The 27953-nt window shown below is 35.9% G+C and overlaps 1 protein-coding gene across 7 annotated transcripts in view; it reads right to left on the bottom strand.

Moving 5' to 3' along the window:
• Positions 1–27953, bottom strand: part of EML6 (EMAP like 6) — a 123846-nt gene that overhangs the window by 27255 nt on the left and 68638 nt on the right. For all 7 annotated transcript variants that reach the window (XR_008234701.1, XM_052783947.1, XM_052783948.1 and 4 more), the window contains exons 11-27: positions 27720–27887; positions 26704–26810; positions 23716–23834; positions 22866–23052; positions 22072–22177; positions 18379–18472; positions 15061–15161; positions 12950–13152; positions 11435–11546; positions 10573–10700; positions 8818–8959; positions 7432–7584; positions 7029–7160; positions 5221–5309; positions 4402–4578; positions 4090–4291; positions 3734–3860 (exon numbers count right to left, since the gene is read on the bottom strand). Coding sequence is in view for 6 of the 7 variants with exons in the window: in XM_052783947.1 (XP_052639907.1) it covers positions 3734–3860; positions 4090–4291; positions 4402–4578; positions 5221–5309; positions 7029–7160; positions 7432–7584; positions 8818–8959; positions 10573–10700; positions 11435–11546; positions 12950–13152; positions 15061–15161; positions 18379–18472; positions 22072–22177; positions 22866–23052; positions 23716–23834; positions 26704–26810; positions 27720–27887 (2347 nt within the window). In the remaining variant the exon portion in view is untranslated. The remainder of the gene's footprint in view (positions 1–3733; positions 3861–4089; positions 4292–4401; positions 4579–5220; positions 5310–7028; positions 7161–7431; positions 7585–8817; positions 8960–10572; positions 10701–11434; positions 11547–12949; positions 13153–15060; positions 15162–18378; positions 18473–22071; positions 22178–22865; positions 23053–23715; positions 23835–26703; positions 26811–27719; positions 27888–27953) is intronic.

Genomic DNA, 27953 nt, shown 5'->3' with positions numbered 1-27953 from the left:
CCAGTTTTTTCCATGTACCTGCCTGAGAGAGAACGGAATACATCCTCTTGGTTCCCTTCCTCATATCTGAAGGGACTAGGAGAGGCTACTTCAGCTGTGCTTTTTGCAGAAAAAGTAAAGCTTTGTGAACTGGCTTCAATATTACTTGTTGCCACCTCACTCAGCCCTGTGCAGAGAGATTTCAAGGCTGCATATCCTGAAGACCCACTGATTTAGAACTCAGGTTTTCCTGAACACTGACAGTTGAGTACTTGTAGACTTTTAATTTTATCTGGCTTGATCAACTGGCACTTTGGACCCTTGTAGGTGCAAAGAAAATTCAACCCAGTGCTTTCAGGAAGCTTTTAGAATATGGTCAGTCAAATCCTTCATCAGCTGCTGCATTCTTTTGTATTCTCAGAAAAGATGAAATCTGGCACAGCTATGAAGGTTGCCTCATAATTCATATGTCTTACGAGGGAAGTCAGCTTCAGTCTGAAGCACTCATAATTGGGAGCGTCGAGATTCTGCACAAATTGTACGTGTATTGGTACAACTGTGGCTAAAAACTGAAGTCTTTGACAAGTGCAGTAGCCAACATTAATGTCATCTTACTGCATCCAAAACCCAGTACCTTTCACAGCTTAACGCCCTATCCCAGCACAACACCCTCAGAAATTGCAGTTTTGCCTACATTTCACCATAAAATTTCCGCTTCTAATTGTTTGACTATAAATTATGGTAATTTATATTAATCTGATGAAGAAAGGGAAATGAATGTATCTTTGCCTAACGAGGTATATATGAAAAGTATGGGATCTGTTGACAAATTTATCAGAACAGCAAATTCTAAATGCCAAAGATGTGATTATATTTGAGTAGCTCTAATTGAAAGAGAACATAAAAAAATGTGTAGAATAGCCATGACTCTTTAGCAGAAAAGATGGAAAGGACAGTTATGAGGGTTTATTTTTAAGCTATTTTAAAATGAAATACAAAACTGTTGATTACATAGAGACAGTAAGAAGAAAAAAAGATATGGAGAATGTTAAAACCTTCCTTTTCACTCTCTTTAGTCTAGAACTTGTTATGGGATAGATTATTCCTTCAGACAGGCTACAATATGCTATTTTCGTGTACAGTCATTATGAAGAGACTATATGGAAATTGGAGGCAACCTAACTGCAGAGGAGGTGTCTACCCATTTAATTAGGCCCACCAGCTATAAACAGAGTGCGTAGTGTGGAAACACTTGGGCATGCTAGAAAAGCTACCAGCTCCAGTGTTGCTTTGTAGTGTTGGATACCACAAAGCACATTTTCCCTGCATTACGGATTATCAGTATTAGTGTGACAAACAGGAAGCCTACTTCATTTGTTTTGTTACATGCTGCTTTGCAGGTACTATATGTTTTGTTAAAAAGGTTGAAAAAGGCAAACTGCCTGTTCATTTCAGGGGGTGCCTTCCTACACAGCAACACAGCAAGTTCAGCTGAATCAGCTTACGCAGCGTAGGACTGAGAACATGGACAGACTCAAAAGTCAGGAAGCCCACAGTGTGCATGGCAGACTGAGATACTCCTCTAAGAAACAGGGTACTCGGTTGCATCAGGCAGCAGACCTGTGGCCAGGTTTCAGAGAAGGAAAGCTTCCTAGGGACCCAAAGCAACTGTGGTGATTTTCACTCCTGGACTGAAATGGTACTGAAAAGCTGCAGAAAAGACTGATGCTTATGCTCATATTGTTGGTAATTCACTAGTACAAAACAATTGTAAGACCAGCTTAATCGGTCAATTAAACTCACTCTACAGTTGCTTTTGCATCATCAAAGCAGAATAAAGCAGCTGGAAGGTATAAGGGCTTCTGGTGTAAAACATCTGGCCATTGTATCATTGGCACGTGTTATTTCATGTGTAATAACAATTTAGCAGTATCCACCCAAAATAAAAAGAAATTTTTCCTTTTTTAACTCAATCTCAAAACATTCATGTTTACTAGATAATACACTATGCCTTTTGTAGAAAAATGGAGGAACAAAGGCTTTATATGAATAAATGAAAAAATGGGAAGAGATATCCTTAAAACAAGGAGAAAAGAAATAGTTATGGTCCAATATTTTACTGAAAAACCCCCACTAATCCTCCTGCTGCATGTTTTTGTTAAAATGTTATGATAAAAAAAGGGGGGGGGGGGGGCGCAATGTTTTTATTCTCATTTTTCACACCCAACATTTGTTCTCCTATTCAAATACTGAGTGAAAAATTATTATTACTTTCTGTCCATGATGTTCAGCATTGCATTCTTTGAGAGCTTTAAAAACATAAACTAATTTATTTTTCAAAGGTCTGCAAGAGATTAGGAAGTATTAGTAACTCCATTTTGCATCTTGCAGATCAGAACACCAAGGAGATTTAAAGCCAAAAATCTCAGAAATTGCCACTACTTCTCAGTAGTCCAGTAAGAGAACCTTAGACCTTAATCTGTTCAATGTAATTGTGTTACATGTTTGTTCAAAGAACTGGTTAAATGATCTCCACTTGCAGCTATGAGTATGCAGTTTTTCTGCAAATTCAGCTGTATTTTTCTCAGCTGACAGCAGGAAATGAGGTACACAGAGTTACAGGCTACCTGCAAAATATTCTATTTGCCAACCATCTCTAAGCAGCTCTGCGACAGAAGCAGGAACAGCAAGAAGTCAGGTCTCCACAGGCTCCAGAGCGCTCTCTACTTGCCACCCCGGCCTCTTTCTACAGACAGCTCTCTCATCTTTTGCAATACCTGCGGCAGGGATCCTACACAGCGCACCAGTGCTTAGTTCTGCACCCGCTGCATTCCCTGAGGACTGTACATCCTGTTCTTTAACTAGGGCAGGATCCCTGCGGGGAGAATAATATGCCATCACACTATTGGTATTGTTACTAGTCATGTGTTCTGGGTAAACTGAAGGGAAACAACTAAGCTTAAATTCTTTCTGTGGGTTAACGCACAGCAGTCCTTTTTTGTCAGTGCCCAACACTGGGCAAAAGCAAGAAAACTCATGACAAAAGAATGACCACTTATAAAAAGAAATTCTATCAAAAGAGACTGCATGGATTCACAGCTGAGTCATCAACTCGGTTCACTGGTGTAGATTTACTGTTCCAGATTATGAAGGGGACTGTACCTTACTGGTAATAGGTACTCCTGTTCTGTCCCAGAAGTCCTGTCCCAGTCAGAGTTTTCACTCACCCACTCCCCTAGGTCTGTGTTTCACTGGACCGCACCCTCTTTTCTTTACTGACCTCTCCAATACTGTTCTCCTTCCAGCTTATTTTTTTCAGAATAATTCAGCCTAAGGCCAACGTGTGCCATGGGAAATTTGAGCTTTAACAGTAACAAACTGATGCAACTATAAGCAACTGAAAATCTTTCAAAGAGAACATCACCAAAAGACTTAACTACAAAGTATTTACAAGCTCACCCTATCACAAATGCCCCGCTGCAGACATATGCACAGCTACACATACTAATTAGGAAAGAATATAACTGCTTATGTGAACAGCAGAAGAGAACACAACACTCACAGGTGTTTTACTTACATACACATATTTTTCTCCATCACATTAACACATTGTACCCTGTGAACACCATTTTAAATGTTACTTTATGAATTTTAAAATTCCTGTCTTATTTCTAAGGACTAATTTTAGTTGAATGAAAAGAGATTCAAAAGAATGTAATGTACATTTGGAAACAAATGCCTTTGTGTGACATACCTCTCTTCTACTGAAACTTCCTTCAGCTGTTGATGTGGTTTTGTCCCTTCCATTTCTCGGATGCTTACTGCATAGATCTTAGTGGTATAGTCAATTGCTTTTTCTCTTGCAACATCACTATCATAACCTTAGAAAAATAAAACATAAAATAAAACAAACTACCCTTGTTTCATAGCGGAAGAGTAGAAAACAAGATGATCTGCACCAATAAAAGGAAGGAAACAAATCCTACCAAGCTCTCCCTACACTGAACTTTAGCACATGGAAGTTTCTTGCCCACTTCAAGTTAAACTCCTGTGTGAGTCTCTGTGGAATGAAGACTAAATTAAAGACGTGTTTTATACAATCCTTTTTACCTCCATCTTCTTCTGCATCTGTGTCTGATTCTTCGCTATCAACCAGCTTACTCTCCTGAATGCCCAAAAATTCTCTGGTCCAGATCATCAAAGCTGTATCAGCACCACCTACAGTCAGCAGCACAGAATCATTGTGTAACCACCGAACATTGGTTACCTGTGCGCTGTGACCCACATACTTCTTGAATTTTGCATGTTGGCCCTGTAGCACAAAGAATTCGCATATTAGCAGTCTGACATATTGCAAACAGTGTCTTCCTTAATTCCTTTTCTTGCACAGTTTCTAATCACAGAAATAAATATGCTTATTACCTTCACTGGATATGAAAAAAGCTTCACAAAACCAAAGTCATCTCCTGTAGCTAACAGTGTTCCGTCTTTTGTAAGACTAGCTGCATTTACAACGGTGACATCACTGTGCGTGGGCCAAATTCCTTCACAAGTAGGACCAAGAACGCATGTCCAGGTGTCCCAATCAATCTTCTCTATCTGCAATCAAAATTTCCCCAAAAGAAGTCATCTTAATATCTACAAAATACACACTGGTTTCATGAGTATATTTTTTTATGTTTGATACTAACATAACTTTTTTAGTGTTTTTAGAAACTGTTCACTGTTTCCAGCTTGTTAATATAAACTGCATATCTTCATCAAAAGGCTTAAAACTTTAAACATTCCTGCTTTCCCAAGGTAGGGCATGATTTGGATACAAATCCCCTTAAAGATTTTCTGAGGTGCTAAACATTGGTGGCTTTGTAGAAGAATTATGTGTCACAAATAATCAACATCATTAAAAGCCAGGTCATCCTGTTTAAAGATGGTTTATAACCTGTATGCACACTGATTACACAGAAAACAGGTGATTGTTCAGGAAAGGGGAGGATGGGAAATGACTGCTATTAAATGAACCAAAATAAGTTTAGAGATACAAACAGAAACTTGCAAGTTCTACCATTTACAAATGCTAGGAAAGACACTATACAGAATGATTAAATAATTCTAATTCTAACCAGTGTAAATATAGTATTTTAGAAGGAATAAATATCCCATTTGAAGACAAAATATGCTAATTTTCAACAGTCCAGAAAAATAACTTTCACAGTAAAAAAATCCAGTAAGCATAATTCGTACCTCAGCAATTCTTATAATATGCCTTTTCCCCCTTGGTGCTTCAAAAAATAGTTGTTCTTTGGCACCAGAATTGACTTGCAATAACTTTCCTGGATACAAAATAAGAGTTTGTTATGAATCTTATTCATTATTATGAGTATTATGAACTTTCTTTTGATTGAGTGAAGAGATTTCTGGGGGTAAGCTAAGAAATTATCCTCCAGAGAGTTATTCATAGCAAAAGTAAAGCAGATGCTTAGAATCACTCTCATAAGAATCCTGTACTCCTGATTCACTGAAGAAGTAATATTTTAAATACAATCCGACATCCTTAAAAAATTACTGCCTTGCAGCAAATCACTTTCTTCTGATAAGAAATATTTTGCTTGTGTTTTCATCATCACAATAATGGAAAGTAAAAAAAAAAAAAGCGTATGCTATTGATTTTCATAACAATTTTGCAAGACAGCTTTGCCAAAAGTTAAAAACATTGTAAGCTCCTGTCTATTTTGCACTGCCTAACTGGCATATAGTCTAGCTACACACCAAACTGTCCTTGTGTATGGAGTTTACCATACCCATACAAATACTGTGATATTATAAAGATAATCCTGTATGCAATTGATGGTATATTAGCAAGTATTTGTGCATGAAGAAGCAAAAAATGCTTTCAAATTCAGTTTTACAATATTTCTGATATAAGAAAATTAAAGGTATTTTCTGAATTTTTAAAATTGTATACTACTGTAAGAAATCTTGTGGGGATTTATTATCGTAAAAGCAGTTCTACAATATCGAAACTGCATAACTGCCAGGGAAAGCACTCTTACTGAGAAACACTGGATTAGATTATCAACTGATATGAAGTAGTGCAGTTCCAACATTGCTATATTTTCACTAGGCATCTTGCCCTTTGTTACATGAGTGCAACATGGGACTATAGTAGTATCATGCCCTTCCTATCTGACCTGTATAAGACAGGATATACAATTTAGTGTATTAAACCTTTACATCTAGAAGTTCAGATGAAGTTTCCAATAAATACCATTAAGGACACAAAGAATTTTCAGTTTTCTTATACTTTATATCTGCACATGTAACACATCCAAGAACTGGCTACTACAGATACACAGGTAGTATCAAATTGCTATTATTGTGTGTACAACTATTAGTAGTCAGATTATCAGGGTTGTAAGCAGGCACACAGTGCCAGCTCAGTTGCAGCATGGCTTACTAGCTCAAGAATGGCATGCAGACCTGAATGGATTCTGAAAGGTGTTTAGCTCCTGTTGCTGTCAGTGAGCTTGCATCACATTTTGGGACTAGCACAACAGGGGAAGCTGGGCTCAGACACACAGGTGGTTCCACATAGAATCATATCAGGAAGGCTTATTTGCACGAGCTCATTATCAATCCTGCTAGACTTAATTAGTTGTGACAATAAGGCGCTCTAACTTCGTTGCAGTGATTGCCATGTAATGCTCAGCAAAGAAGAAAGGAAATTGGACATAAAAGGTGGAAAAGAAAACTGTGCCACACACTACAAAACTATAAAAGAACAGGGCAAAGAAAAGCAATATTATGTTCATAAGTGACATTTTAGTCATATGTTGTCAGCAGTGAAATACCACGTATGCTGGTACAAATGCTACAAAGCGAGGATGAATTCAACCAACAAATGTAATTGCACTGAACCCATATGGTGCTTGATGTTGAAAAATCATTTGCATTAGTAGTTACAGTTTATCTTAGTAACTGGTACGAGAACAGTTTTCTGATATTCCATTTTATAGGCATTTTAAATCTGTATCTGTGGTCAAACATTTTACCTCTTGAGTCCCAGTCAATGTGTGTGATATAGCTAGATGCACCTTTACAAATGCCAACTCTTTTGCTGGTAAGTACATTGTAAATATCTACAAAATTGTCATGGGAAGCCACAGCCAGGTACTTTCCTGATTCTGTAAAGAAGAGACACTGATGTTATTAAAGGTGTACACACTATAATTATTATTGTTATGCATTTTCATTACTGCAATGCCTCCAAATGCACCAGTTGGGGGTGGGCCCCATTATACTAGGCTGCATATAACCAGGCAGAACTGTAAAGTATTTAAATGCATGGAACGCATATAAAGCCAGTCTACCTTCTGAACATTCAATCTTTTGTCTAGAGGAGAAAAACAAACTCCAAGATAAACACTTCCCTTTCACCTTATCATCTGATTATACCTCGTGAAAACTTTATATCTGAGATCATTTCCTTTCTGTGGTGAAAAGAGACCATGTCTTCAACAGTGTCAGCATTTACTACCAGAAAACTCCCATCATTCAACCCTACAGCCAAGGCTTTCCCATCAGGAGAAAAGGCACAGCATCGTCCACCTACAAAAGAAAATGGAAAGAAGTATCTTAAGGTTTACAAATTAGGATTGAGAAAACCATCAATAAACTGCAGCTGAAAGGCTTTTACATCAAGTATACACTTTTAAAATAGATTTGTTACTTATTAAAACAAATATATTATGTGATAGGAGGGCTATGATTAATGTTTTACTAAATGGGAATGTACCCTCTGTGTAGGCTGTTCTTGAGTTGACAATGGTGATTTGATCAGTCTTGAAATGGGTTTAGGTGCAAACAACACATTCTAACTACGTTCTAAACACACCAATGAGAGAAATAAATTAAAAAAAAACCCCAAAAACCCAAAACCCCACAAAAACCGAAAACATACAGAAAGGATATCCGGATGGAAAATTCAAAGACTCATTATGGGCAGCATAACTACATGTCTTTCAGCAATACTACACTTGAAAGCTTCTTCGTTATATGACTGAATAATGGTTCCTTTCAGGTGGAGCATATTTAAAACAGAGAGGTACTACACTTCCTCCACTTACTTTTTGCCTCAACATTATTTCTGACCATACTCTCTCATACAGCTATCCTCATTGGTCCCTGAGTTCACCTCTCCAAAACATTTGACTCTGTTTTCCCTCAGCCAGTTAGAGTTCCTGTGCTCTGGATCTGTCACTGGAAATGAAGCATGTTGAATTTACACCATAAAATTTCCTGAAGGATATCAATGAGTAAATGAAATAAAAGTAATTTTGAGAAGGCAGCATTTCAACATAGTGCATCTAATTTTATACAGAGGAGAGGGCAGGAAAACTCTTCATTTTCAGAGAAGCTGGTATAACATGTAAGGTTCGTATTGCCACTGAAGGCTGATTGTGCTCAACACGCAGAAAATATTACATTTGTCTTTATAAGGAAACTTTCTAATGTCAGCAACAAATATGCTGGCCTTAAGTATTCTTAGGAAGGACAATGATTCTGAGGTCAACTCATTCTCCTTGGAATCAGAGGAAAATAGATTAAAGTTAATTTTGTTATTATTTGTTACAATTGACTATAATCCTTTTTCTTTCTACCCTTTTCATTGACTTGACACATGCCAAAGACAATTTACTTCCTATGCTTCCAATTTCTTAATGACTGTGTTCTCTTCCTACCTAATTAATGCCTGTGATGTGCACCGAAAGCAAAGATGGAACTGTTACAGAAATAGAGTAGTATCACTACTATCACAGTATATGGCCAAATGAGAATTACCTTTTTTGAGTTTCCTCACTGCCAGCATGCGGTGCTGGGACGAAAGTTCCCAGATTCGTAGTGTTTTATCATCACTCACTGTTGCACAGACAGGTAAGAGAGGATGAGCTGCCAAGCCCCAGACTTCTCCTTCCATGTGTCCCTAAAGGAAATCACTTAATATAAGAGAAAATAATGCATTTGGGTTTATGTCATATGTTCTAGCACTTGCTGTGCCTCCTTTTACAAGTCTCAGGCAATAAGGCTTTCACCAACTCCTCTCAAAAATTTCCACATTCAGAGAGACCTGAATGTCTGGTCTGTTTCCTCTGATAAACATCTAAAATATACTCTTCCAGATCTCCTCCACTACTACTAGCTGTAATTCCTGTTCTTCCAATGCGCTCTCTTCCAGACTTGAACAGGAAATAGTTATGCCCCAAACAAGACTTTATCCTGAAATCCTAATAGGGGCTAATCTGTCTTCAAGGTTTATATAATTCTTTAGATTCCAGAGAACTAGTTTGCCCCACATACACATACTTAGTTGTTTTGATCTTTCCTCCGAGCTCAGTTTTCAAGTTTTTTAATCACTCTTCCTGCTTTTTCTAAGTTTCCTTCAACTTGTGTACAGCTTGTTGGCACTGTATCTCCAGGTTAAATAATTTCTTACTATTCTCAATCTGGATTTCAGTTCAGTAACTGGCATTTTTGTTGAGATGGAAAAATACCATTAAAAGAAAAAGGGGAGGAACTGTCATGACAGCTTGATTATACCTTACGTATTTTCTATTTTGGCTCAAGTTGATGCATGCAAACATGTAATTTAAGATGGATGACAATTAATAACACTTCTCTTTATCAGAAAACTCAGAGTAATCAGGTAATTTTAAGGTAATTTTACTATCTCACAACCTTAGTATTCATGTGAAGGGAACTTTATTGGCATGAGATTGCAATTCCAAATTAGTGAATGAGTTAATTTATAAAATACAACTTTGCACATTTAGGTTGGTAAGGCTGTCACGCAGGCAATACAAAATTGGAAGATTACTTTATGTGACCAGAACTAACTGGAAAGAAAAATATCAAAGAAACAATATTTTTGTAAAAAACAATATTAATTTAGTCATTTATAGAAAACAAAAAGTAAAAACTTGGCAAATTATAACTCAGTAAACGATATATACCATTTTCTACATATAGTCATTAGGGTTATTCAAGACACTAAACCAAAGCAACATCAAATACATCAGTGGACATATATATGAAAATCATTTAACCAAACTTTGCAAAATACTTTGTCTTGCAAAAAGAGATCTCTTTATGCTTTGCAACACATGCAGTGACAACTGCCTGTCACTGTAGAAAGCTATCATAACTCTAAAACAGTTTTTCACAAATTAAAGTATAGGATCCTTCAGAATACACTATATTATTTCAGTAAAAGCAAATAAATGGAACCACACTGTCAAATAAATTGTGTTAGCTCTACTCTTAATTTTTCATTTTTATGTTGGGTCCTACAGTGTCTAAAAAATTCATAAAAGGTCTCACCAGCCTTTGAACTTAATGGACTGTTTGTTTTACCTTCAGAATTCTGTAATCCACAGTGAATCTTAAAGTCATTTACATAAGAAAGCATCAACTGCCTGAGCAAGGAAAACAACAGTGGCCAACAGGATTAATGAAAACAGAAAGAAAATGACTGGGAAAATGTTATAATGTCTTGTATTTCTACAGGGAATATTTTAATATGGACGATCCATACAATACCTGAACAAGTAGAGTCATAGGGCCACTTTTATCAATTTCAAGTATCTCTCCATTTTTAGTTCCTACTAGTATATGCCCATGTCCTAGACTGATGGCTCGAATAGAGGGATTGTCTTCTAAAAGTAAACCTGAAGAATACAGAGATACTAATTTTAGGTTTTTATTGTGAAATCAAAAAGAGCCTCATATCACCTGTAGTTCATACAGCTTATTTAATCTATATTTAAAAGCTGTTTAAAATCATGAAACATGAGATACACTTGCCTGATCAAACTACTATATAATCCATGGATTTAATTAACAGTTCAAAGGAGGGGAGCTTGTGCCAGTCTGTCTTGTGGCAATATTAAGACTGATATTTTATTGGTTTAACAGTGACAGTGCATAAGGGGTTCAGATGCTCCAGCAACATGGACATTAATTCTGTGATTATCTGTGAATACCACTTTACAGACTTCCACACTGATGCCTTGGGAATTACAATTTAACAGGTCTTTCCAACTCATAGGGACCCTGGTCTTACTACATGAAATTTGGCCAGTTGAGGAAGCTAGCTGCTAAACGGAACAGATATTGGAACAGCCAGACTCACAGGCTTGCGACATTTCTTTTGAAAATAATTTCTTCAGTGAAAACAAAGCCAAATGTCACAGAGTAGAGGAGGAAATAGCAGAACAAACTATAAATGGCAAAGACTGTGTGAAATACAACTTATATCAATCAAAACAGAAAATTCCAGCACAGAGTAGTAAGTAGTATATTACTGTTCCTTTTGTGTTCTGGTAAGATTTGACACCCATTACTGCCATTTCACCAGCCTTCATGCATATAGTCCTTATTAAAACACACTGAAAAATAATACCTTTAGAACTAGCAGATAGTGCTGCTCTTTTAATAGCGTACGTCTTCAGACATCTTTCAAACATGTCATCCCAAAGTGCCACAATTCCATCTTTTCCACCAGTTACAAAACCCTGTATGATCACAGTATGAAAACATACATAAATGTCAGCACTTATATGTTAATATTTAAAAAGACACATCCAGAGGCAGTATAAATTCTCCCCTGCATTTTATTCATGTGTCCAATTAAAAATACTGGAGCCTATACCTATGAAGAAAAAGTATAAGAGGAGAAGATTTAGAGTTGCTTTTGTAGGGTTATAAAGACAACCATGCAGAATGCACACTATTGTAAATAGTAATGCTGGACCGTAACATTCTTCTGCATGTGGAAATAAGCTACGGAAAAATACATGCCTCATCCTTAGAAGAGCCAGTATTTGGTAATAACAGCTTCTCAAGTTATTCCAAATTCAATGGACTTAACAGATGCTCCAAACTGAGTTCTAATAATGCATAGGGGCCAATTCTTTGATTAATTCCCTTGGTAGATTCTCTTTATCTGTGCCAAGTGAGTGCAAAACACAGCATAAATAACTAACCAACAAAAAAGTAAGTGAAGAGGATGTTTAGAAGACAGAGAGCCAAGATCAAATAGAAAAATTGATGGAAAAGCTAGGAGCAATCAATTAGGGCCAGAAAGGATTGAGCCACAGGGTTCTTAAGTGACCTTGATATATAAAAATGTTAATAGCTAATATTCTTCTTCTCATGCTATACTTTTAAAGTTGAAACTATAATCTCAAAAATGATATTCCAGTATTAGCATCTTCAAATTGCCAGTGGATTTTAAGTGGCAAAACTTTGCCCCAACCTCATTTATGTGATGTTAGTAATATATTTTGCCATAGTTTCTTTTAAAGATTTATTGATGCACCTGAAGGAAAATACTTTTCATATCTAGAATAATTAACTCAGAAAAACAAAACCCTTGGATATTTGAAGTCTTGCTTGCTTAATATACAGTGATAGAATTATTAAAAAATTCATCTTTCATATTTTGGAAACTGGTAATGCAAAAATATTTTTGGAATCAAGTTGAAGAGGCAATAAGTGTTACCTATTACTCTCCTATGGTTTACAAATATGGAAATGACACACATGAGCACAGTGAGAAATAAATTCTGCATATTTACGGGTCAGAAAGCCATTGGTCACATAACAAGCACATATAACGTGGTGCTTAAAAATACACACCTATTAAATAACAGAACTCATTAATATTGGTTTTGTGATTTTAATCACATTCAGATTTATCCAGTGCAACTTGTTTTCTGTTACAGTTTTGTTTATTAAAGCACTTTCAATGTTAGTGCAATGTAGAACTTATGTATTGTAAAACAACGTATTGCTTACATACACACGTACAAAACCTGAGCAACTTCGTTGCGAGACATGTTAGTTATACAATTCTAAAATCCAGTATTGCAACAAAAATAATAAGGATGAATGGATCACACAAGACGGTAAATACCTTATCCAATGCATGCATAGCAAATACAGGTCCATCATGGGCTTTCACTGTCTTAAGCAATAGAGTATCCTTCCAGATATAAATGTCTCCAGTAGCAGCGCCAGAGAAAACTAGTTCTTCTATTCGCCCGTATGAAACACTCATCATAGTTTCTAGTTTTCCAGTAGTTCCAAACGTTCCTCGTTTTGATGTAAAGCCTCCACCTGCAGTATCAACAAAAGCAAGTCTTTTTATATTTCAGTTTGTAGCCATAGTGCTGTAAAGGACAAATGTCTTGACCCCATCATCTCTTGTGATTGCCTAAGACATGGTAGATAATAGAAATACTGAAAACAGTGCACAAGGTAAAAACATAATAAAAGAAAGTCAATCTAGTAGCGACAGTTTTGAAGCAGTACAGGGCTCTTTTTTTCAGATTGTTATTTCCAAGCAAATGATAAATTTTGGTGGGGAATTGTGTAAAAAGAATTAATACAATGGCTGGAAGAATATTTTTTGCACAGAACAGCCTGCCAAGCCCCTGCCAAGCTTTTTCTCTTTAGAGGTGACCACAGCTACACATGAGATGGTAGAGGTTTGTTTTAGTTGTCCACTGGCAACCTGACAATCACAGCAGTCTTGCAGAATGAATGGCAGGATTTGGTCCTCTTCTGATTGTCAGAGAACCAAATTGCCACAGCCTTACTTTGATTCAGACAGCAGGAAGCAGCCATATGCACCCATGAACTGAGTGCTTATGGACAAAAATACACATACAATTACAAAATAATACTGGCAGTGGTGTTCTTGCTTCAAGTCATCATGTATTTCACAGTTAACACCAGACAGATATTCCCAATTCCACTGAGCAAATCTTAGTTCAAAATATATCATTTTTATTGCAAAGAGACATTCAATCAATCTTGTCTTGGAGTAAGATAATGCTTAATACAAATTCCTGCAATAGAATTTGGCAAACAGCAATACAAGTCTATTTAATTACTACAAAAATAACCTAAACATAAAAAATGCAGAAAAAATAATTAATTTTTAAACTGAGAGCACCTGAACCGCTTGAACACTGTAAAGTATGATATAAGTATAGGAACTTCTTAAAACTATCTAATTTTGAGTTGTCTTGAGTTCTTTTTTTAGCTGCTCTTGTGCTGCCTACCTTTGCCGTATCTTACACACAGAAGATGCTCTCTGAGATCTTTTTACTGAGTACTCGTGTAGAGTGTATATGATTAAAATTAATGAAGAACAAAAAATCCAAGAAGAATAAAAAATATCCTCAATCAGAAATCACCTTTGCTGTCTTTCTCAGTTTGACAGAACAGTCTAGACTGATAGCTACTTCCCATTCTGAATATTTTGCTTCTTAAGTTTGCAGAATCCTGTTTTTAAATAATGGAAAACTCATTTTCATTTTTCATTATTTAGAAGAGGAAGCAAAATTTGTGTGTCATACAGAAAACAGATTACCTTGATGCTTGTGATACTACATCATGATTTTTAGCCTAATGGATAAAATATAAATTACTATAACTGAACTTCTGCACAATACCTGGTTCTTTATTTCTTTTTTGTTTTGCCCAGGCATGTGTTTTAATGTCCATCCTCAAATCTATCTTTCCAGCCCAGCACCTTGAAACATGTGCTTCCCTCTCTGGAAGTCATCTCTGATGACTGAAAAACAGCTCTATCTTGAAAGCAAAGGATTGCTGAAGTGTTATATCAGTCCCTGAAGTGCAAACACCACCACTTTTAGCAGTGTGCCAGAGGCACCTAAGATTCTTAGCTACCAGCTGGCATATTCACAACAAAGGTCATAATCTGCCTAAGTGAATTACAGGACTGCATGTTTTCTGAGAGCCAAGGATGTTTGTTCAGGCGAAATCCTTAATAGTATGACTTGAGTTAAAAAACAATTCGCTGGAAATAACTTCCAAAGAGAAAGGAATATTGTGACACTTGCTGATTCAGAGGTAGGTTTTCACCAGTTTAGTATTTTGGTAACTAGAAAATTGCTTTAAAAATAAAACAAATTCTTTAACTGAGAACATGATGTTCCTGTATTAAAAATATATACATTCTCAAACAGATTAAATATAAAATATTCAATACAGTACCTGTTTGCTGCCAAAATTTGATGTGCTTCATCCCAACCGTGACTAGCTTGTCTACATGATGTGGATTACACTTCACTACAAATATTTTATCTTTATGGCCCCTGCAATAAAAATAAAAATTAAAAAACACAGTAAGGGATGACTTAACATTTCCAACTAAATGGCATTTCATCATATTGGACTAATCAAAAGTAGTCATTGACAATGAGAATCTAATCACCATGACTGTCATACTCTTGGTGCAAATACAATGGTATGGATCTATAACACTATGAGGATTGGCAGAGGCTATGTCTACATTATCACTACCATTATTACCCTATCTAACAAAAAGTAGAGAGCTATATTTCTAATCTGCAATCTTCAATCTTCTAATTGGAAGTCTGACCCTCAGAGTTGGCAGAATGTATTTGAGCATACACCATATAGGAGTTAGACTACAGAAATGTGGTGAATAAAAATTGTCTCATACTGAATTTCAGTTCAGTTAAGTCATAATGAAGAAGCAGGCAACAAAGGTCAATGCAATTAAGAGAAGGTACAAAAAAGGACAACATAAATATTTAAATGGATAAGAACTCAATTAATAAATATTTAATATACTCTGTCAAGAAAAACAAGGCAGTCTTTAACCTACCGTGCTTCAAGATAAAAAATAAAAAAAAAAATTATAATGTCACTTTTGTCTGACAGGTTTAGTAGATCTGAAAAATCATATGATTCTGATGAACCTCTTGGTTTCTGTATTTTCTTTTGGTGAATCAGTCTAGACAAAAACCAGTCCTTTACACCTTTGACATTTGAAGTACATCTTCTTGCAATTCCTCTTTGTCCTTTTCCTCTACTTTGCTATAATGATGTCCAGTCTTTCAGTTCAGGCCAGTTCTTCCAGATGCATCTATCACACAGGCACAATGTACTGCCCCGAGTCCAAAATCAAACTAATTGAATCCCAGTGCGGGTGTCTCCTGTAAAATGATGAGTATGTCTGCCTGTGTGATAGGATGAATAGCGCTGACACATGAGGTCTCGACTGTATGACCTACATTTCCACCCCAATTTCCTACAACAGTCAGACCAAAACACGTATATAAGCCTGTGTAGTTTTTGTGTCCTTGTGTCCTGAGGGACTAGCACAGGACATTTGCTCTTACAGAATGAAGAAAGGAGAAGAGCATTATGTTCACTGATTTAGACTGTAAATAAATTTGACAATGCCCCCCTCGGTTCCCTTAGGGATTGCAGTCCACTAATACAAAACACTAGGATCAAATAGGACCAGCAATGCATCAGCATAAGACAGGAGAAGCTAGTGAAAGAAGCTCAGATACATTTTGATTCTAATCGCGTATGCTTCCTCAGTAAGGATTTTAATGAAACTAGGCAGAAGATTGTAGAGCCAAGATAGAGAAACAAGCTGTATAATTTATCTAGTGAGCAATTAAAACAAATAAATAAGAGTATATTCTGAACATGGTGACAGGAAAACTGAGAAGTCATGCTGAAATAAATCATCCCAAGAAGATTAAGCAAAAAGAATATTCACAAAAAACAAATATAAAAACCCCACAGAATAAACATAATGAATGTTTGTACACAGTGAATGTACACTTCATTTTTCAGGTTTAGTCCTTTAGATGAATTCTTGTGGGTCTGTATGATTGTAAAGAGACATCCTTCTATTCTTCTTGTCTGCTAAGGCCACGTGAGGGTCATGTCTAAAATTCAGATGTACACTCTCCTGTCTTGGTTTTTGCCTCTCTCTTTGTATGTCCTACTGAGCTTACCAGATTGGGGGAATTTCCTTTAGGCTCTGCTAAAGTATAAACGATAATTTAAATTGGAACTTTTTAGAAGATAAACTATTTTTTTATGCTCTCTGTGAGGACCCTGCGCATTTTCAAAATAATAGATTAGCAATAATCTTAGATACATAGGGTACATATAGTATTACACACTGAAAAGAACCTGAGTACTTAATCTTATCTCTCTCCTATGAGCAGCGAGATACAGGTAGCCATACAGCCCATCATTATCTTGTTTTTAAAAGCTTAGAAGGTCTCTATGGGAATATACAAAGTATTTCTTCACTTATGAGTCTGAAGCTCAATCTGTCTGGAGACAGGAAAACTAGGATTGGAAAGCAAATGAAAATGTCACATTTTACAACACAGGCATCACTGTTGCTAAGCAAGGCCTACAGCACAAATGTTAAATAGGATTTAAAATCTTGCTGCCTAATAAACTGGATGTCTGAGACAAAATTATATAGCTAATATAGATTATGGTATGCACACACTTGGATCAAAACATTTATTTATTTATTTAGTAATGGTATATTACTAACAGATAGTGCTGCCAGGAGAAAATCTTACTATTTCTTCTGGAACATTTCATCATATAATAGTGATAATAGTGTAATGCTTACATAAAAGTAAATTATCTTTCGCAGGCTCATTTTGCGGTTATACTAATAATTTCTACTGACCAATTCTAGATGTTACATGGTTGCAGACAGCGTACGAAACAAACTCCTTGCCTTTCTGGCATGTAAGTCCCTGCTTACGTGAATTCTACACAATTCTGGTATCTTGACCTCAGAGACATTTGATTTGCTGGACAGAAACCAGGTTCTTAAACAGTTTGATTCTTCTAAGATGTACAACTAGCTTAGCATAAAGAAAATGTTGGAATTCAATATTTTAGAAGAAAAAAAGCAAACAAGTAAACCATAGTCCAATCATCTTCTCAACATTGGTCCCTTCAAGCAATTGCAAAAGCTTCTTCGCTGCAAGGTTATTAGCTAAGCTTTCTGTTAGTAATTACAAAGAGCAAATATCTCAGTAAAAGCTGACTCAGAAGGAAGGCAAGATCAGTAGCCCTTGAAAAATCTATTTATATTAGAGGGAACACTTTTTTCTTTTTGAAAAGTGATCTGCATATGCACACTGATGGAACTCAGCATATCATCTAACGCACAGAGGAAAATATGACATCTCTGATGACTTCTGTCATGAATCAGGAAATAAAATGGGGAGAAAATATTAACTTAACTTGAAAATCACTAAATGAGCTATAATATCAATGCAGCTATCCCAACAGAAAGGCTAGGGAACTCTTGACAGAAATAGTTCACAGGATTTCCAAACACTAAGCCATAGATCCCAGGGTTTTTACTCTGGATATAATTGCTCTGAAACACCATTCTGTTTTCAGAGAGGTGTTCTGTTTTCTCCTATAAACAAAGTAATACATGTGGATGATATTATTCAGAAAAATGTAACCACAGGGCACTTATATAGAGAGATGTATTCTTACCTGGTTGTTGCTAGCTTTTCTCCTTTTTTCCAATCCCAAAACACAATGGCATGATTATCATCTAGCCCAACAGATGCCAAACATTTTCCATCAGCTGTACAGAAGCAATACTTAATATTAAAGGTGCTAAGGCTTTAGCTGAAAATGTAACAGGCAATGAAGACAACAAATACATTGTAACCTGAATTTCAAATGATGTATTATAAGTGAAGCAAAAAAAAGGAACTAATACTTTGAGAGATTAGGGATCAGATTCACTAATGGCCTTCAGTTCCTAAAGCAGACTCCCTACAGAATTAGACAAATGAAGTGAGAAAGCCAGTCAACCTGCCCAACCTCTAAAGATGGCTGGTCTATACCTGCTGAAAGTTTTATCCACAAGGAGGATTCACACTGCAATACTTAGCACCAAAATGAATATCTACTGGGTCATGAGACATCAGCCTGGAATCCTTAGATGTCACGGAGCACTCTCCTAATCCATGACCTAGCCTTCCTCTTCTTAACTAACTTTAAATATGGCCTCACCCTTATCAGAGACAGAACAGGTTGTGTTATAGGTCACAACAAGATTTTTCTGCTTAATTTTTAACTAGATGATTATAAGACAGGCTATTCTTTTCTAGAAAAGGCATTCTTTTGACTTTATTATCTTCTATTATGTTTGTATGTCTGACCTAATTTAGTTTGGGGGGGGGGGTGTTGTTGTTTTTTATTTGTATTCCTTATCAAACCACTGATCTTTCCCAAAGGCAGACACAAAACATTCCTCTGTGTAAGTACAAGGAAGGTAGGCAGGATCAAACAAGACAATGAAAGTCAATTTCATAAAGTCCAAGTACTCCAAAATTATGTTATATTTTATTTGAAATATTTCTGATCAGACGATGCTTCTTTTCTTTAGCCTGAAATGGTGACAAGAAGTATTAGTGTATAATGAAATGGGTGGTTAAAAGTTAATAGGCAATGTAATAAAACTATAAATATGATAGAAAATTATAAGGCTAAAATTAATTGCTGGCTATTATTTCTTCTACTGCAGGAAAGACACAGCACTACTGATAATGAGAGGAAGAAAAGCAAGAACAGAATATCGTACATAATTCAACAGTACCTAGGCATTCTTGCAACATGTATGAAATAAGACCATTGTTAACAAACTTTTAAACTACTGTAATGAAATTTTGAAAATTTTTAAAAACTAAACCACAATTGCTGAAGTATATGATAAGAGAATTGAACTTTATAGGTTGCAGCAGGAGCTGATTACCTGATTGTTTTTTAACTGAGGAAAACTTAGAAGTGGGGGAAGAAAAGAACTGGTGAGATGGCCAAAAGAGTGAATGAAAGCAATGATTTGAGAATGTTACTTCTTGTAGAAGTTAACAGATGTTAAGGACTCTGTGCTTAAGCATATTTGACTTCAAGAATAGAAAGAGTGCCACTGGTATAAGTTACTCCATTGGAACTACTTCAAAGTTTGTAAGGCTGAACAGGTCCTCACAGCTAGACTGGGCTCACAGTATTTAGCAACTGAGTTCTATGAGAAGCAAGTCAAGAAGGAGAAGGGGAATCACAGAAAGAGGAAAAGAGTTCACAGTTGAATGAAACAGGCCTAGATGGAAGGAGTGTAAGTAGACAGGAAGGAATGAAGTTGAAAAACAGGACAGGAAACCAAAACTGAGTTTATTAAAAAAAAAAAAGAAAAAAGAAAAAGAAAAAGAAAGAAAATAGACACAAACAAGGAAACACAAAAAGTGAATGAAAAAAGAAAGAAAAGCAAAGGAGAGAGTAAGAACCATTCTATAATAGTTTTAGTGAGATAAAATGGTATGAAGATAGCTGATATGAAAGGTAAATATGCATTGTGTAGTATGTATTATTTAAGAAAAAGGTATATTTATATTTTGATGACAATAATTATTTTCAGGGGTAACTCAATTATGTAAACGGAACATGGCTGACAAAATTTTGTTGGTAAGAATACAGTTTAAACTTTATTAACTTGAAACAGGACGTTTTATGCACTAATACAGGCTATACACTCCAATGAATATCCAAAATTATAGATATTAAATTAGCCACCAGAGGGCACAATCAAACATTGCACGAACGCAATCATAATCTTCGAATCATAATGTCATCAGAGTGGTCCTACAAAAGTGATCCAGCCCTTTACACTGTTTTCACTAATGGCCAATGGCAGATGCTTTAGAAAGTGAGTAAGAGCAGAGAGAACTGGTAGCAGAGAGTCAGCTGCCAGATCAAGTACAGACAAAAAAGGTATCTTTGCAGTTTTAGGTTTCTTTCTTCAAGCTTCAAGTAGTGTGACCTGAACCTAATTTAGAAATATCTATTATTAACACAATGAAAACTCCCTACAAAGTAGACCAGAGCACCACTCTGATCCCATAGTGAAGGTGCATATTTGCACATCTGCTCCTCTCTATACCAAGAATCTTAACTAATCCCAGTTAGGAATGCAGTATGTGCATTCTCAGGATCAGGTCCTAAAGCAATCCTTTAGTGATGCCAGTGGTTGCTACTTTTAAAAGAGCTTTAATATTTTTGTGCAGATTTATGTCCACAGAATATGTGGCCAGCTTATTCTTCATGCTTTTATAAAGGTACATGGCTTCTAATACATGGAGTACTACTACCTGTACAGGAATCAAATTTTTGCTAAAAATGTAAAATATAAAATAAGTATTTTCTAAATATATGAATGTTTGTTCAACTAGGGATCTTATTGAGAAGTTTTTTAACACATATGCACACTATGCCAATTAGATCGTCCTTACCAATTTTCCCTTCTTCTGGTACCATATCTACTTTCAGAGCTAGGTTACACGTCACAGTGGATCAGCAATTTCACATTTGAATTCCAGCTCTTGGATAAACACCAATGCTCCTCTTCTGTTAATGGAATATGACTCAGTTCTACAGACTTATCTTTGTGAAAGTAAAACTTCTTCCATATAGTCCTGTCTTATAAATGTCATCTATGTCCTAATGAATTCTTACCACCTTTCAATACAGGAGAATAAGAAATAAATTACTTTTAATTGAAAAAATCAGATTAAGAAAAGGATAGTTCAGCTAAAGTAATCTCCTTTAAAAAAAAATACAAAAAGGGAGAATGAATTTCTAAGCACTTCTATAAAGATGCAAAAGTGTGTAAGTCACCACCATTTGGATGATGTTTTTCAATGCTGAATACAGGAATTACCCATTGAGAACTGAGACAACTTAGGTCACCCATCTCAGAAAGACAAGTAGGAGAAATAGCAGACAGCTGTTTGTCATATTTACTTCTGTAAACTCACTGAAAAATGTGGGAATTGTTAGCAAATTTGAAGAACTGTATGAGCCTACAGATGATATTTCCATCTCATTTATTCACTTCAAGTCACCATTCTGCCTGCTTTTAAATTATTATACCACCATGTAGACAGCTGCCAGAGTCCTAGCTGTACACTTGGTATTATGGATTAAACATCACGAAATTCAATTATTGATTGATAATAGGCCCATGACTGACTTTATTACACACACTATTTTTATCAAAGCTGTCAGCAGACTTTTATGTAAAATTTGTATTCATTGTAAAATTGGCTAGCTATTCAAATTAAGATTTCCTCATAAGGATTGCTTTTTAATTAACCATTTAGATAAATGTAGGTTGTGTCTTACCTGAAAAATCCAGTGCACACACTCCTCTTTGATGCTGGCCTTTGAGCAATGATAAACATTTCAGTGTCTGTGTGTCCCAAACATGGATAGCAGCATCTCTTCCAACCTAAATCAGAGGGTTAAACAGAATATCTGCTCATAGAAGCTCAAAGCACACCAATATCAGTAATTAGCACTATCATCAAAACACTCCAGAGGTAACTACTTTTCCACTTGCCCTATTTTATCTTTTTCAAGATCTATTTTCTCTTTTAGAAAAATATCAGAAGATAGTCTCTAAAACATCAGTATTCATTATCTTATTAACGATATAATTTATCATGATTTATGAATATATATGAATATACTGAATATATCATATTCAGTACCAGGTGTCAATAGAGTGCCCAACATAAAATAGCCTTTGTCCGAGTAAGGCTTTTGAATGCTACTACAGTACAAAAATACTGACTAATGAAACCCCAAAACCTCCTGGGATGTGGATAAAATACAGCTCCTACATTTCACAGATGAAAGCAGAGGTTCAAAGTGAATATAAGATTTCTTGCAAGGCCACAGCATATGATTGGCAGGTTTTCTGTTACATAGGAATGATTTAATAATCACCTGAAATAGTTTCCAGTCCAGTACTACCCAGCAGTTTGGCAGGGATATAGGAAACAATACACAGGTTACCCATATTTAGGAGGAAACACTATGCTGAAGTACAAAGACAACCACATTTTTCCTAATTATATATTGTAAAGTGAATTTATTTCCATGTTTTGGTAAGGTCATCACTTCTAAATACCCACCTGTCCAGTAGCCACATAGTCTTTCACTGGGTGAATGCTTAGGCTGAGGATGTCATCATCGTGACCAAGATAAAGCCTTTGAGTGTGTTGTTGCCTATTATATACAACAGCTACAGCAGCAATATGATACACTACCTCTCCGGCTTGTGTGTAGAACAAGTTATTTCTACAATCATAGCCTCTGTAACTGAAGTAAATACAAAATAAGTTATATTCTGTTTCAAAACTATTCTGGTAATTTGTGTAACAAATTATGCAAATAATTTGTGCATTAACTTGAAAAAGTACAGCTGTGGTGTCAACTTTAGCTCAAAAATATCACAGCACACAGGCAGAGAGAGACTATTCCCACCAAGAGCAGGCATTCATGAATCTTCTCATGGTTTACTTTGCACCTGACTCCTAAATTAGTACTGATTTCACAAAAAGAATATATGATTCACATAGAATTGTGTCCAGATAAGTTTTACAGGGAATTGGATGCACGCAGAAATCTATCAGGCATTTTCACAAATCACAGCTATCATGATCAACTTAACAGAGAATCTTTGCTCCAGGAAACATAAGGTGTAGTGAACGGCTAGTTCAAAATGTAATTTTATAAAATGCAACACTGGTGTGTTATTTATTATATGGCTACAATAATATAACCTCCTCTTGTTCCTTAACAAATACAACTGAAAAGAGAAAATCTGTCTGATGTTCCAAAAATTACCCACAGTAATAATGACTAATTAATTGTGGGTAAGCACTGAAAAATGCTTTGCTAAATGCTCTGATGTGAATTGATTAACATTGTTAGGATGTTTTAACAGTCAGAAAAAACAAGTGTTATCTAATATTACTGTACCCGTGTATAAACTGTAACTTTAAACTGTCCTCAGGCGCTCGCTCTCTTTTAAGGAAGGGCACAGAATGGTTTTTCTCTTTACTTTGCTGTTTCAGCTGAGGTAGGTCTTCTTTGTAAACCTGAAGAATAATTGTTAAAGTTAATTGCACATCTCCAGTTTTCTAAATATTTGTATATATGAATGAAAGTGACTTTCTTATAAGTATTAAATTTAATATATGTTAATGTGATGTTCAGTAGTTACAACACAGAGTAAGTCACTATGGCTCCCTACAGAACTTCAGATAATAATAAATATTTTCCAGACAATGAAGTCCCCTGCCATGTGAGTGGCCCAGAACTTTAGTCTGTAGTAGAAGCAGAAGAGTGTATTTTTTTCTAGAAGATTCCAGTGTCACTTAGTGAAAAGGAAATTAAATATTGACTGGAACTCTTTAAGTGTCTTTTAACTTCATATGTACTTCAGTGTACATACTTAAAGCTGAACATAATGAATTAACTCTATCTAGGGATTATGGTGAAATATAAAGTAACCAATGGCACTTAGGTGATTTGCCAGTGAGTCCAGAATCCTGAAGTAGAGTTACAGCTCTATAAATACACTAAAGACACAAAATACTATACATCTAAATCTTTCAGAAATGCTGAAACTCTGTGGAGTTGCTAATGATGTTTGAAGCATCTTCAAAGCTGTGGCACCAAACAAAATCCATTATAATGCTGAAATATAGCTTTATTGTTTGTGCCTACATTTCTTGGATTTTGCAAAAGGACAATGAAATTGCTATCCCCACAGAAATCTACCCGACTGCAAAGATGGAATACTGGATTTTTACAAGAAAGGTGTTTATATAATGAGCTGAGCTTTTGAAATGGTAGGCACGCAGAGCCTGAACATATCGTGTCTGTCACTTGTATGTATTGTACTTTATCCTGAGTGTTCTCATCCATTTACTCTTGCTCCTCAGTGAACACTACCAATGAAACAGAATATAGGATAATCATTTTCTTATGCGTCTCAAAATCTAGAATCCTCTATGCTGCTTCATCTGTAACATTAAAAAAAAGAACCCAAACCCAAACCTAATTCTCAAAGTAAGATTAATAGTTTTGTTTCCACGTGCTTTTGTAAATTATTTCCTTTAACAAAATGTAAAGTGCGGCTTATGCTTGGGGTTGTCTCACACTTCCTGTATAAGATTCTATTTCGAGTTGCTTCTAGCTTTTTCATGCATTAACCTGCCTGGAATATTGCTGCTTAACTGCCTACAACTATTTTTTCACTTTTAGTTTTTAAACCCAGACATCCTTTTTGACACATAGACAGCATGGAGGAGGATGCTGTCTGATTTGAATACAGATGGAAAATCAGAAAGAGGAGGAGGAGAGGAGGAGGAGGATGGGACAAGCACTCCAGTGAGACTTGGAGTAAAAGAGAGGGGAGGGAGAAAATTTGACAAAACCTCTGTTTCATTTGCCAAACACGATCAATCTCTGTAGTAAAGAGGTAAAATAAGCTGTTGTAAGAAGGACCTATGTAATTTATTGCAGAATCTAGAAAGTGAGGTGAAAAGACAAAGGATAGTCCTTGGCTAAAGCATGGAACGTTAGACGTGATCCTTCCACACTCTCTACAAAGCAGCTCTGTGTCAGCCATTAAATCACTCAAACCAACTTGAACCAAGCTTACTGTGTATTTTTCACGCTTAGTACAAGATCCCAGTTCTGGTCTGAAGAAGTTCTGACCTTTCACCATTGCAACTGATAAGGTAACAGCACAAGGTGACAAGTAATATTCTATTCACAATGACAACAGCTCCTGAAAATCAGGTCCCAGGTATTTGTAAATAGAAGGAAAAGTCAGAAGACAGCAAAATTTGATGTTAATGCTTCCTTTCCTTCAAAACAAGGATAACAGCACCCTTCCACATCACAGGCTATTAAAGAGCAGTGTTTGAGAAGCACTCAGTGTCATGAATGGAATAGAAAAAACCACAAGGAAAATAACTCTGTCTTTAGAGACATGTTCAAGCGGTGTGCAATAAAAGAAGGTCATGGAATGGCCTGATGAATGAAAAAAGATTGAATAGTTTCTTGTTAGGTAAGAACTAAACATCCCATACACCAAATGAAGTCCTGCAGAGATGTGAAATCATAATCCATGCACCTAAAAAGGGCAAAAGTATGTTTTATTGCGGTATTTTCTAAACTTCATGTAACATTGTGACTTAAATAATGTTCTCTAATAGAGTAGCGTGGGTGCAAATTGTTATGATACAGGTTGGGTGAAACCTCATGTCAGGGAGCAGCAAGGTAAAACTGCTTTGTAAAAGAAGAGGAGCCAAGAGCTGAACATGATAACAAGGCCAGCCAAGAGAGTGCCCTCACAGAGAGCAGTGCAGTCCCACATTGCCCAAGTGACATGAGCACAGCAGATTTGGTGACTGTAACCAAGTTCAGGCAACAGTCATGATCACCCGGCAAGCCCATAGTGACAAAGCATAAATCAACACTTAAAGATCAGGTTAGAGCATGGAATGGCATACTACCATTCCTGAAAAAAATAAATCAATGCAGTAAAGATTACTTATTTGTTTTCTTCTTGCATGGAAGCAATCTATCTTAATTTATCTCAGAACACAGTTGTACTGAAAATACAAAAAAAATTAAGTGTATTAAGTGATTATTAGAGACCATTTTTACTTGGTTCCCATAAACTAGGGCAATTTCAATTCTTGGACAGTGCTGTCCTCAGCAATAAAAAAAAAAAATCTGTCACAAATAAATGTATTGTACAGGCTTCATACTCATTAAGGGTATTCTCCTTTGAACACACAGAAGTCGTACAAAAACTCCATGAGCTATATTCTACAAATTGGGATTCTAAATTTGATAGGACTGAAAAGTCTTCTCTAACACCTATCATGTGTTATCAATAGTCATGATAAATTATCAGGTAATGGGCACAGCATGTTAATTTTTACTCACCTGGCGATCATAGTTGATTTGAGCTTCCTGCTCAATGTCAGAATCTAACTCTGGCACATCAGATAAATCTGAATCTGATTCTTCACTGTAGGAATCAAAGCCACCCTCTGCATACAAAAAAAACCAAAACCCAAACTAAACCAATATATAACACATCTAATTACAAGAAAACAGTAGGTGATGTTTTTATATAATTTAGACTACATGCAAAACAGTATTCAACAACTATGGAAGCTTAAGCAGCTTGTAAAAATCATGTGGGCTGACTGGATGTGTCAGGTTTTGTTTCTGTTTCTCCTGTTTCAATGCCTGGGGGCAGGAGTGTGGCAGAGGGAAGGAGAATAACTGAGTAGTTATTAGTACAATTCCATCATCTGAGAGAATACTGTTTTCTTAATAGGCTTTGGAGTGAAAACATACAGAAATGGTAAATAAAAACTTTCAGTGTGATCATTGTGTTTAAAAAGATTTGCTGTAACACAGGTATTTTACCAAATTGTGCAGGTACGGAGTGAATTTTTGCCCTTTTGCTGAAGGGAGTCCAATTTGCAGCAGTTGCCACTATGTAGTACATATGGCTTTTGTAGAATATAACGGATATAACAAGAAAAAAATTCTAAAGTACAGCTATCACATGTATATGTGAATTTGCATTGAAAAGAAAATTAAACAATTCAACATGTGTAGTCAGTCTTCTGAATGCAAGTTAGATGGCTAATTTTGAAAATTTAATTTGATCTAGTGATCTCCGTCTAAATGTCATTTTCCACGCACTTTGACAAACACTACTTGTGTATTCCTAAACATACAATATAGCAGTCTGCAGGAGAGTTTTTAATGTACCTGAAACAAATGGTTGTCTATGAAAAGTAAAATGTCCCAAACATGCTGAGTATATGTAATTCCAGGGAATTATAATAAAAATGTTTTCTGTTAATTCAATAAAAGCTTTTCCAACCGTGCTGCATTCTCTGTTGATTTTATTTAATAAATAATCAAGAAGATATAAATTTTACCTTGTGGAGGTGTTTCAAGGATGCCATTTGTTATCCCTTCTGGAATAAATCGCCACTGAAAAACGGAGTGATCAGCACCTCCTGTACTTAAAACCCACTGAAAATCATGGGACCAACGGACATTAGTTACATGAGCTGAATGGCCGATGTATTTTCTAAATTTAGCTCCTAGAAAACAGAAATAAAACTGTTTAGTATGTAAGAAGAAAAGGATTAACATTGTAACTAATAAAG

Source organism: Harpia harpyja, chromosome 4 (genome assembly GCF_026419915.1).
Source record: "Harpia harpyja isolate bHarHar1 chromosome 4, bHarHar1 primary haplotype, whole genome shotgun sequence".
In the NCBI taxonomy this organism is placed as follows: domain Eukaryota; kingdom Metazoa; phylum Chordata; class Aves; order Accipitriformes; family Accipitridae; genus Harpia; species Harpia harpyja.
This window is presented reverse-complemented; position numbering and strand designations above follow the sequence as displayed.